Source organism: Brassica oleracea, chromosome C5 (genome assembly GCF_000695525.1).
Source record: "Brassica oleracea var. oleracea cultivar TO1000 chromosome C5, BOL, whole genome shotgun sequence".
Lineage (NCBI taxonomy): Eukaryota > Viridiplantae > Streptophyta > Magnoliopsida > Brassicales > Brassicaceae > Brassica > Brassica oleracea.
This window is the reverse complement of record NC_027752.1, coordinates 10486647-10497514: the sequence shown is the minus strand read 5'-3', so window position 1 is coordinate 10497514 and position 10868 is coordinate 10486647. Positions and strand designations below refer to the sequence as shown.

Here is a 10868-nt window from a genome sequence, read left to right as displayed (position 1 = left end):
AAGTTTCCTCCACTAATTAATCAATTGCGAGTTTGAAAATGATGCAGCCTCGAGGAAAATGTATTGAAATTGACTAAACTCATGTCAATTGTGGGCACGAGCTTGCTATATGCCACATCTTTGGTTCATGACAATGACACTGGCAATTTCCCACGTCGTCTAAAGACTAATCTTGATCTTACTTTCCACGATAAATGTCTAAATCATTTTTGTTTATGATTTTTTTTTTGAAAACATTAAATAACTACAGGCTATCAGCCAAGTTAATAGACCCGACTATGTTGGAATTTTATAAAGTGTGGTTTTTTTTTTGTCAATGTTTATTCATCTACTGTTGATGTTGAAAACTATAATTTTAGAGATTCTTGGTCGTTGTGATTGTTAATGCATGATCTTTGATTTAAGACCATCAGAAGCAAATCTATAAAGATCTTCTTCTTCACCTTTGTATGTGGGACTGTATTGTCGTTTTGATACCGATGGATGGTGATGTTCATGGCTCATAATAGCCGCATCCCGATCTCAAAGTCAACCAAAACCGTTACAAAGTTACCTAACTATATCGGTCTGAGATAACCAGATCTCTGATGTTTGGTTTGTGAACCATGACAGCGTCCTTAGATTTCTTTGGTTTCCAAATTGAATTGTGTATCTCGGTTTCGGATTGGTTTGTTCTAGTTTAGTTGTGGTATGTAATTTCCGGTTAACTACAACTTTACCAAAAAGTAGAGGAGATCCATAATAACTACTAAGGAAACCAAGTGAGTTTTAAGAACACAGGCAGTCCAGTCCAACGTGGTAGATACGGATTCTATCTCCACTTATGGTCGCAAGAGTAAAAAGTGATTGATAAGTGATAACAAATTAAAAGATATGTAGATTTGCTAACATTTGGTTAAACCAAAGTGAGTTTCTTCAATCAGTAATACATTTCTCTCAAAACGATCAAATATAGAATGTAATCTTTCCTTTAATGTGTGTTCTGTTCATGTTTCCCTCCTTAAAGATCAAACCTCACATTCCATTTTCCTTTCAAGTTGGTGTTGAGAGTCCAATTGTTTTCTCTAATCTGCATGTATGGGACCTGTACGAAAGAGAAGGGGGACGGGAGGCATTGTTTCAATCATCGAAAGAGAGCAATTGCATGATGAGGCAAAAGCTTATAACTTTCAAACAGTGAGCTCAAGAGTAAATTGTTGTAGAGTACCTTGTCAAACATCTCGTAGCCAACTCTGAGGCGTAAGTCCTGATCTTTCTCAAACTTCCATACGTTCAAATCAAATTCAGCAGCTCCTTTTGGGTTCCTCTGTCAGCGCAAAGTCACAAAACCTCAAACATAACTGATAAAGAAATTTCTTGTAGTATGAGAAGAAGAAAAAAAACAAAGAAGGTGAACCTGATTAAACTCCTGGTCAAAATCACATCTTCCTTTGATATTAAAGGTTAGAAGCGCATCGGTTCTCACAGGGAACTTCTTTTTCCCACGTACAAAACCCCGAAGCTTTTGGCTTTTATCGTAATGCAAGCCTACTCCAATGTTTGTCGAAGCCTATCATAGCATTGGAAAAATGGTTGTAAGAAAGGTTCAAAGAGAAGAAACACAAATATTTTGAGATGGCAGAAAACCTCATGGAAAAAGTGTCTTATCATCGCACAGAAGTAACTTGGCGATCCAGCCCGTGTATCTAGCTCCCCATGAAGCTATCAAACAATAAACAAAAGGATGTAAGAAGAGAAACAATCTTAGCCAAATCAGTCTTAAGACCAAATCTTCCTAAAACAGAGATCTTCTATTCCCCCTTCCAGCATAAAAAGCTAGAGACTTTGAAGCACATCTAGTAAAGATTCTAAAACCCTGTCTATTACTTGTCCGCGCCTCATCAGCCATCTCCACAACCCTTGATTGCAATTTCTTAGACGCAGAGTATAAACAAACCCTCAAAGTTTTAACCTTTAAATATCAAGCAAGAGGCTTTTGACCAGGAAAGAAACTAAGAGGCCACTCAAGCAAGAAATTACAAAGCTTTGAGAAGAACAGTGCTGAAACACTAACTCGAAGGAGACAGAGGAAGCTAGAGAGCTACCTGCAAATGAGTTTTGGAGTGAACCGAGACCTTCTCTTTGGCATGGATTCTCAGAGACCTGGAGTTTGCTGAATACCTCAGAGAAGTCTCCATCTTCTCTTGGGAACCAAATGCACTTTTGCGGAGCCACCAACTACTAGATTCCTCCTTCCTACCTAGTCGCTGGTTGGCTCATCAGGTTCGGTTCGGTTCGGTTTACAAAGTTACGGTTCACAACATTCGGTTTGATACCATTTCGGTATTTTTGGTTTAATTAGTGACCACACCAATTAACCATATCACATTTGGAGCCAATAAGAAGCTGCCACGTAAGAGCAAGCTACTTTTAAGTTTTAACAGATTCTATTCCAACAAACAATACCGGTTATTTAGTGTACCGGAGTCGAAAATTTACATTCTTTTTTTTCCTCTCTCTAGTTTCTCTTCTCTAATGTATCTTCTTAAAACAAATGTTGGGTCATGCTTGTGAAAACTTCAAGCTTCTCTTATCAGAAGAATCTTGTTCACTTCTCTTTCTCTTCAGGGGGAGTCACCTGAAGCAGCTCTATGTTTAACTCAAATGTAGCTCCAGGCTGCGACAAAACAAACATACATGTCTTGTTTTTCTCTATTTAACCAGAAACATTTTGTAAAACATTAAAAAGGAGCTTTCCTCATGTACAATTTGTAGGTTCTCACCGGTATCTCGTTCATTCCTTTCTGACCATAACCAGCTTCAGGAGTAACAATCACAGTTCTCTGCAAGACCAAACACTACTACTTACTTAGACACATTGCAAGGCAAGTGTTAGAAAGCAAAAGAGTTGAGCTGTGTTTTTCTAACCTTGCCACCGACTTTCATTCCTTCAGTTATGAAATACATTGCTGGAGGAGGCTTTGGTGCAGCCTGCGCAGAGAACAACCCGTTTGGATTATCCACAAACTCTCGTTTCCTTTCCTTCCCTGGCGTAGATCCCACCTTGAACTCATAAGGCTGTCCAAAAAAAGAAAGTAAGCGACACCCACCATCATCAAGGAGAAGAAAACTTTGATAGATGGTATAGGTAGTAAACCTGAGCAATACTACGGTTCCCAGCCAAGAGCTTGGACTCTCTGGTGGAGATTGCAGTTATGCTTCTGTACCGGCAATCAAAATGCACCTAAAGACAGGCTAGGCTCATTACAATGTAAAGGCGAGGACTTTGAAATTAGATATAGTGTAATCAAGAGGGGTTTATCTCAACCTGAGCAGTAGATCCTATTGTGGCTACTGGACCTTTGCCTTCCTCAATGTCATAGTACTTCAACCCTTCAGCTGCAAGAAACAGAGCAAACAGCAACTTTAGTATCCACAAGTAAAGCAAGTTCCTTTTATCAATAAATTGTCAAAATCTCGATACCCAATTCACCAACAGAGTCATCACATCAAAGAAACCTAATTGATTTATCAGAGAATTTGGTTTGGACTCTGTCTTTTCAAGTCTCTGAATTGTTACGAACCGATAGTGGTAAGAAGAGGGCGAGGGAGGGACTTAACGGCTAGTGGAATACTCCTCGAGAGGGATAACTTTTCTGCTCCGTCTCTCTCTCGCCTCCGATGAACTCGGCGGTAGAACGACGAAGCTCGTCAACGGAAGCGAGCCGAGGAGTACAAGATTCGCGTCTCTTCTGGAAATAGGAGACGAAAAGGTGACGATTTGGTTTGTGGCTCGTGGTTGATCTGTCTCACAGATTCGAGGAAGACGGGAGTGATGATCGGATGCACACATGTGTAAGCTACTAATGGTAGCCATTGACACAGAGCGAGCGAGAGAGAGAGAGAGAGAGAGAGACGCCACAAAACCAAACTCGAGAGAGCCCTCCATATATCCATATCTTAACTCCTCACTACTTGAAATGACATTTATACCCCCGACTGATAATGAAACGCTGTCGTTTTCGAAGTCTTTAACGATTTTGGAAACAATGTAATAAAACATAATGCTATAAAGGACTATAATTCATATCTTTCCTTTGTTGTTTTCTGAAACACCAACTTAATTTCCTTATTTGGTTAGGATTAACCATGTCTTTATAAATTATATACGCACTATAAAAATCATTAACATACATCTTCCTCTATACTTTTCTTCTAACATCTTCCTCTCTCTACAATTGGATCATGGATAGCTTACCTTTTCATCTCCTCGAGGAGATTCTCTTCAAACTGAATGACAAATCTCTGGCGATAATGCAATGTGTGGACAAATCTATCAACTCCCACATATCCAACGATCCTTATTTCAAATCCAACCTCAAGGGTTCTTTTCCCGCTGCGATGGAAGTAGATGAGAACGTGGAGGTCATGAAGGTGGATCTGATTGATGATAAAGGTAAGTCCGGTCTAGGTATGATCAAGAGAGTTATTAATACAATCTCAGCATATGCTCAGAAAAAGAAAACGGGAGTTGGAAAAAGATTGTTGAATGAAGATGATACCACACTGAAGATGGAGTTGCAATCTTCTTATTCTTCTTACAAGTTAATTAACGTGGAGAGAATCAACAAAAGAAGAAGAGTGAAGTCGTATGCATGGAACTAGTCGTTATGGTTCTTTGAAAGTTTAATAGTTAAAGTCGCGCTTATTTGTTGTTGTTGCATGGTTCTTCTCGTCTTTGTTTATTGCACGCTCACCATTTTTTTTTTCTTTTATCTATCTCTACCACAAGAGGAATATGACTTTATTATAGTTGGACATAGCTAAAAAGTTATTAAATAGTTTGCTCGAAATCTTCCAAAAGACCAAAACATATTTTAACATTGTATACAAGTATGAAATTGTATCACTAGCTCGGGAGATTCATGGAAAATCTACACTTGTATCAGTTAGGCTACAGTTTCTGTTGTTAGATGTTTTTGCTTTCGCGTTTAATTAACATCTAAAAGTGTTCTATTTAGGACTGAATCTGGGAACAGGTTTCGTTTATATGAATCTGCTTCACTGATATAATGAGCTGACTCTGCCTTAAGCAACTGACTGGGTTATAGAACATGGGCTTTACTAATCTGGATGTGTTACTTAATAACCAGATTAAGAGAGAACGAGCCAAGTCTCTGTCGGGGTATTTGGAGGTCTAGTCTCGCCTACGCTGCGTGGCGCTCAACTATCATTTGAGACAGGTAAACATTCATCACCACCACTAGTATACTCACAGATAAATAAAAAGATTCCAAGTTTCAGCTGAAACAAATATCCATCTTTCTCTTTGCATTAGGACAGCTCTTGTGGAAATAGCCAACACACGGTCATCTATGCTAGCTGCCTTTGAGCACATCACAAAGAAGTAAAGGCTGCCCCTGAAATGCGCTCAATGGATTGGATTCAGCGGAAGCAGGAACGGAGCCGACCTCAAAGAGAGTGATAGTCTGATAGAATGTAAACAAATCACAGACTCACTGTATCTGTTTTGATTCGTAAGAGACATTGGGCTAATGAAAGTAGCAAAATATTTTGGAGACGAGACTCGGAATATTGAAGAAGTTTTCCACGACGAAAGTAGCAAATGTTTTTTATGAAATAAAACCAAATGAATTCACAAGAACATAACAGAGACCAATACAAAGAAAGACTTTACAAATTACAAATAGTCTAACGCTATTGTCTCATCCAAAAACCAGAATTTGTGGGAAAAAAAAAATTATAATTTTTTTTTATGAAACGATCACAAGTTCATCAAGCAAGAAAATATGGGAGAGAGAAAAAAAAGATAATATAATCATATATTGTGGCTAGAAGGAATTCCAGTTATCTGACTTTTTCTTGGGGCTTTGATCATCAGAGGAGACTTTGAAGGGACCTGTGGAACCAAACGGGTCTGCGTCATCAAACGAGTATCCATGATCCTTTGTGCTATTCATGGAGTCGAATCTTGAAAGCGAGGGACCACCAAAGTCTCTGCTACTGTTGATTGAATCGAACCTGGAGAAAGCAGCTCCACCAAAGTCTTTTGAGCTGTTGATGGAATCAAACCGAGACAGTCTCTCAGGCTGGGAGGAGGAAAAACCGGCGCCAGCTTCACTGGTGTTGAAGGAGTCGAATCTGGAGAAGCTATCAAAGTTGCTGTCTCTGGCTGATGCGTCGCTGAACCGAGGAGGAGAGTTGCCGAATCTCGAGAGTGGAGTGCTTGGAACTGAATCATCAAATGCATATGTGCTCTTTCTCTGACCGCCGAAACTTCTTGAAGTTGGAGAATCTGCTCTCGCTGAGTTTCCACCAAAATCGCCACCAGATCCAAAGTAATCTCCAACCTGAGAATGACAATACTATAATCCTAAGCTCGGAAGAATGTGGATGAATATATTCACTTGTGATTATTGAATAGACACTATGGATTATGTGAACTAACCTGGCTTTTTGATGCATCAAAACCCCAGACTGAGTCCACATCATCGTTAGTGTCAAATGCACTTGCCCAATTCGAGTCATCAAAGAACTCAGAATTTTTTCCATGAGAATCTGGAGAAGGGATCTCAGTATCACCAGTCCTAGAGACAGGACTGTCCCTAGGACTTCTGCCTGAATCATCTTCACTCTCATGGTGGCGGTCTGAGGTTTCTGAAAAAGGTCCATAATTCTCGTCCAAATGAGTTGGTGAATCAGGTGGTCCACTACCATCATCCACCGTTCCGTTTTCCTTCTCGCCAGACGAGTTTTGCTCTTTTGATTTGTCAAAAGTAATCTCATTGCCAAATCCTAACAATAGGAAGATTATGTACTTAGCAATAGATATCTAATTGTATAAGTAATAGAAAAGAAAAACAGTTTCCAATTGTACCTTCATCTTCAAACTTATCCCATTCTTCATCCCAAAGAGCTGCCCCTTCTTGAAGTCCGGATTGCCAGCCTGTAAGTCACAACACAGTCAGTTTCCAAATGATTTGTTTATATACAAAATGCATGTAATTTGCATTCATCTGCAGTGAAAGCAAGAAGTTACAAGGCGACAGAATCATATATAGTACCAGCTGGGAGGTCTACAAGGGCCTTCGACTTAACCTCCAACCCATGTTTCTTGCAGCGTTCAGTTAAGGCCTTCATCAGCTCCTCTAGATCTGATTGTATCCTGTCAGCCCGGACCTAAATATGCCCATTAAAGCATCAATCAGGTATGCACAAAAGATAATCAATAGGGTAGGCATCACATAAACATAGAGACCATGTACCTGAAGTAGACCATCAGCACTGCCACCTTGCTCCATGTTCACAATTGCTTGACTCAATTCCATCTTCCTCCCCTGGAATGGGTTAACAAAATTCCGTGAGAGATCTATTACAACATTAACCAAAGCCCTATCACCACAGCGTTAACTGTTTGGTAAAACGAGAAGCCTGATATCGGAGGAAAAAGCACATGGAAGAAATGAAGAAAAATATATGGCTGGAATGTACATTAGGTGTTGCCACTTTATGTGCCAGCCAAAATGAATTAGCCATACCTCAATCTCGCGGAACCTGGCCTCTTCAATAGTTAATTTTGACCCTAATTCTGCAACCTGCTTATACTTCTCCTCGTACTTCTTTGCCAACGTTTCAGCCTGCAGTAGAAATTGTTCTTGGAATAAGACAGATCGCCTCTAAGAAATGAGAAAAGTGATTATTTACATGAAAAGCACCTCACGCTTGTCAGCTGAAGCCCTTTCAGAGATCTCATTTAATCTATTGTCGCACCTGCTTTTGTACAAGACCTGACATAGAGAGAGGAAAAATACAAGAAAAAAATGGCATTAGAAGAACTGGATCTCACAAGAACCTTGCTCTAGAAAATGGCATCATGAGACAGATAATCACCACTACTTCTAACCAAATAACAAGAGTAATTTATAATGGAGTACTCACAATATCCTGCATTTTCGTTCGGTAATATTCAAGCTTCTCCCTGGAGTCCATATATGCATTTTTCTTTTCTTCAACCTACAGAGATTTGAAACAATTGTTTCACAAGCATCCAAGAAAATGCACAGGGAATAGTAACTTATCCAAGCTTTGAAAATACTTTTTTAGACTTCGTAATTAAGATGAAAATGCAAATGATTACCTTTTCCCCATCAGTTGCTGTTTCTTGAAGATTTGAGCTCGCAGAATGCCCGTTACCAAGGTGACTGGCAAAAGGATCATCCAACGCTGGCGTTTTATTCCTTTGCTGATTAGGTCCTATACCACTGCCAGGGTGAGGGACTGGTGCAGGAACTGGTGGTCTCATGCCAGTCTGCGGATTATTTGGCCGCGGACCCATCACTGGCTGCTGTACAAAACCTTGCAATACAGGAATTTTACATATAGCGAAGTATCAGGGAAAGGGAGAAGATATTTAAAATGCATGAATACTGAGCAATACCTTGACCAGGTCCCCACCCAGCATTTGCATAACCATGATTAGGTGCACCTGAGATAGATAACAGTGTCTCATCATACATGATGCTGCTGGGAAGTGATGTTGGGAGAGGACGGCCTTCTCTATACCGCTCCATCAAATATAATGAAATACAGAACTCCCTCAGAGACAGCATAGTATCATTATCCTGATCAGATAACTCCCACACATGCTTCAATACCTCTGGATGCGAGCAAAAACAATAAGTTAACTTAAGCAGTTCATAGCATAATAACTTCCAGATATTTATTCAAGAAACATAAGCTTAGAGTAGCGAATAAATTTAACATAAGACAACGAGAAGAAAATTTAGAAAGATTCTTCAATGCATCTAATTTCAAGAGAGGTGACAGTTGAACGGAAAATTAAATTCTTTATGTAAAGTAGACTGAAAGATAGAAGAGCATTTACCCCTGGGTAGCCTCCAGCTTAAAAACAGATTCCTTGCCTGCTCACCAGTTATTTTTCCATCTTTGTCAGTATCAACTCCAACAAATACCTTTGTGTACTTTTGGACATCGGACGGCTTCATTTTTGGCCACGGAGGCTGATTATTTCCAGCAGGAACTGAATGGCCAGATCCAACTGCACTTGCATGCGGCAAACCAGAGGATGGACCTTGAGAAGACACTACAGGCGGCTGTGAGCTAAATGCAGGCCTTGGCTGCTGTGAGCTTGCTGCTGGCCTTGGCTGCTGAGGCTGATTTCCTGCAGGCAGCATTGAGAACGTATTCTGTAGGGAGTCGAGAGCATTAGGCTTTACTGGAGGTTGGGTTCCAGCAGAAGCAGGAACAATAGCTGAACTGATTGAAGAATTACTCAGAGTGGGTTCTTGTTTTTGCTGGAACGAGGAAAACATGTCACCTCCATTTCCAGATACAACCAGCGCTCTCGGATCAATCTGTGACTCTGGTTTTAATCCAGGAGAAGGTGCTACTAAGCTGCCCCCTCCAAATCCTGACGAGTATCCGCTGGTGTTTCCAGCATACAAGTTATTAAGATTAAACGGTGAACTACCAGGACCAGGTGCACTGGTGGGAACAGCCTGAGGAGGAGGACTAACACTACCAACAGGAACTGGTTGAAATTGACCTGGTAAGGCATTTGGTCTATGTTCTGGACCAGCAGTTGGTCTAAGCGAAGTCATCCCAGAGACACCTTGATTTGGTCTCACTTGCTGGTTTTGTTGAGGTGGAAAAGAATTCTGGTTGGCATTCGCATTTGGAGCCCCTGGTCCTCTAAACCCCACATTCTGATGACCTGTTGAGCCAACCGGACGAGCTGCGGTAGCAGCAGGATTAGGTTGAGGTGCAGGAATAGCTGAGAGATTAATTTTGGGAGGTGGTATTTTGGCAGCGGCAGGAGTATTGAGTGCTGCATTAACAATCTCAGGTGTCAGGTCTCTCTTGCTCTGTGCAACTGTAACAAGCCTCAGAGAATTATAAAAGTCTTGCCGACCAAGGAAACCACTGCGTGACCTATCAGAAAGCGACCATATCTACAAATGCAGAACACAACTGATCAGTAGACAACTTTATATAGCAAACATCACTTAACAGAACCTCCCAAGAAAATTTCCAAAGAAGGGAAAAAAATCTTATATCCCACACGAGAAGATTTAAAACAACCATCTGAAAGAATTAATGCCACTAAGTTTTCTCCGTAATAGCAATGAGATCCTAGCAAGGGAACCCTAAGAATCTTACTCTCATAAAACTATAACTTCTACACAACAGATCCTAGCAAAGGCTGCTCCTTTAAAGCAAGTTCATAGGCTATTCAGAATCTCGGAATAGAGCATCAATTCAAATAAAATAACCAAAATTTAAGGCGGTTTTTGGATAACCCAAATCAGATCTTTCTATGTAAAACAATCAGAAAGCTGAAGAAATCGAAGAATAGTATTTTTTTTTTTTTTTTAAAAAAACCTGGGCGAGAACTTGCTTGGGCAAGCCAGATCCTTGGAAAAAGCCAACAGCTTCGGCTCCACTGATCCGACCATCTCCGTCCAAATCTGCTCTCTTGAAGTACGCCTCGAATTGATCCATGTTTGGATTCTGTCCCGCCATTCTTGGGATCACCAAAAACTTGATATCAGAGCTTCGAAATCGATCAAATCGTCTTCTCGATGTTGAAGAGAGTCGTCATCCTTTGTGTTTTTTTTGGGGAATGATTTTGTCGCTTTGCTGGTAAATGGGCTTTTAAAAGCCCACTTTCATTGTCACCATGAAAAAGTACTATATTGGGCTGCAATCTTGACTCCATATCCAAGTTTATCCTGCCTCTTTTCCCCTCTCTGAATCAGTGACTAATTTCCAGCTTGTGTTACCTCTGTGAATGTGTTGTGCATACAAAAAAAAAAGTTACCTCTGTGGATGTTGTTGGGTATGGGCCT

At 40.4% G+C, this 10868-nt stretch overlaps 4 protein-coding genes across 5 annotated transcripts; 1 reads left to right on the top strand and 3 right to left on the bottom strand.

The window, feature by feature from the left end:
- Nucleotides 1–836: 836 nt before the first annotated feature.
- Nucleotides 837–2272, bottom strand: LOC106343781 (outer envelope pore protein 21A, chloroplastic). The gene is made up of 5 exons (XM_013783087.1): nt 2085–2272; nt 1627–1701; nt 1397–1549; nt 1208–1306; nt 837–1084 (listed from the first exon to the last, which is right to left on the bottom strand). The coding sequence occupies exons 1-5, from the start codon at nt 2175–2177 to the stop codon at nt 1001–1003; spliced, it is 504 nt and encodes a 167-aa protein (XP_013638541.1). The 5' UTR covers nt 2178–2272; the 3' UTR covers nt 837–1000.
- Nucleotides 2273–2407: 135 nt separating this feature from the next.
- On the bottom strand, nt 2408–3895 carry LOC106343780 (peptidyl-prolyl cis-trans isomerase FKBP18, chloroplastic). Of its 2 annotated transcripts, none has more exons than XM_013783085.1 (6): nt 3601–3895; nt 3308–3378; nt 3137–3223; nt 2908–3057; nt 2763–2822; nt 2408–2656 (listed from the first exon to the last, which is right to left on the bottom strand). In XM_013783085.1, exons 1-6 carry the CDS (start codon nt 3854–3856, stop codon nt 2588–2590), a joined length of 693 nt encoding a protein of 230 aa, XP_013638539.1. In that variant the 5' UTR covers nt 3857–3895; the 3' UTR covers nt 2408–2587. The 2 variants fall into 2 exon arrangements, with proteins under 2 accessions (XP_013638539.1, XP_013638540.1); XM_013783086.1 differs by having other exon boundaries at nt 2737–2822; nt 3601–3889.
- A 329-nt stretch (nt 3896–4224) lies between these two features.
- On the top strand, nt 4225–4644 carry LOC106344487. The gene has a single exon (XM_013783856.1). It carries the CDS (start codon nt 4225–4227, stop codon nt 4642–4644), a length of 420 nt encoding a protein of 139 aa, XP_013639310.1.
- A 950-nt stretch (nt 4645–5594) lies between these two features.
- LOC106295273 (epidermal growth factor receptor substrate 15-like 1) lies at nt 5595–10627 on the bottom strand. Its single transcript, XM_013731129.1, has 12 exons — nt 10402–10627; nt 8885–9971; nt 8438–8656; nt 8138–8355; nt 7939–8013; nt 7716–7787; nt 7539–7637; nt 7266–7337; nt 7065–7179; nt 6878–6946; nt 6449–6795; nt 5595–6350 (listed from the first exon to the last, which is right to left on the bottom strand). Exons 1-12 carry the CDS (start codon nt 10540–10542, stop codon nt 5832–5834), a joined length of 3033 nt encoding a protein of 1010 aa, XP_013586583.1. The 5' UTR covers nt 10543–10627; the 3' UTR covers nt 5595–5831.
- Nucleotides 10628–10868: the final 241 nt, after the last annotated feature.

What these genes read in the sequence shown, in the direction of transcription:
- LOC106343781 (XM_013783087.1), bottom strand. Translation starts at nt 2,177, where the DNA reads ATGGAGACTTCTCTGAGGTATTCAGCAAACTCCAGGTCTCTGAGAATC. An exon ending in ACTCCAAAACTCATTTGCAG is followed by an intron (nt 1,702 to 2,084) that starts GTAGCTCTCTAG and finishes ATTGTTTGATAG; the next exon opens with CTTCATGGGGAGCTAGATAC. An exon ending in GCTACGAGATGTTTGACAAG is followed by an intron (nt 1,085 to 1,207) that starts GTACTCTACAAC and finishes TCTTTCGTACAG; the next exon opens with GTCCCATACATGCAGATTAG.
- LOC106344487 (XM_013783856.1), top strand. Translation starts at nt 4,225, where the DNA reads ATGGATAGCTTACCTTTTCATCTCCTCGAGGAGATTCTCTTCAAACTG.
- LOC106343780 (XM_013783085.1), bottom strand. Translation starts at nt 3,856, where the DNA reads ATGGCTACCATTAGTAGCTTACACATGTGTGCATCCGATCATCACTCC. An exon ending in CAATAGGATCTACTGCTCAG is followed by an intron (nt 3,224 to 3,307) that starts GTTGAGATAAAC and finishes GCCTGTCTTTAG; the next exon opens with GTGCATTTTGATTGCCGGTA. An exon ending in AAGGAATGAACGAGATACCG is followed by an intron (nt 2,657 to 2,762) that starts GTGAGAACCTAC and finishes GTTTTGTCGCAG; the next exon opens with CCTGGAGCTACATTTGAGTT.
- LOC106295273 (XM_013731129.1), bottom strand. Translation starts at nt 10,542, where the DNA reads ATGGCGGGACAGAATCCAAACATGGATCAATTCGAGGCGTACTTCAAG. An exon ending in CCAAGCAAGTTCTCGCCCAG is followed by an intron (nt 9,972 to 10,401) that starts GTTTTTTTAAAA and finishes CTGCATTTGTAG; the next exon opens with ATATGGTCGCTTTCTGATAG. An exon ending in GGATAAGTTTGAAGATGAAG is followed by an intron (nt 6,796 to 6,877) that starts GTACAATTGGAA and finishes TCCTATTGTTAG; the next exon opens with GATTTGGCAATGAGATTACT.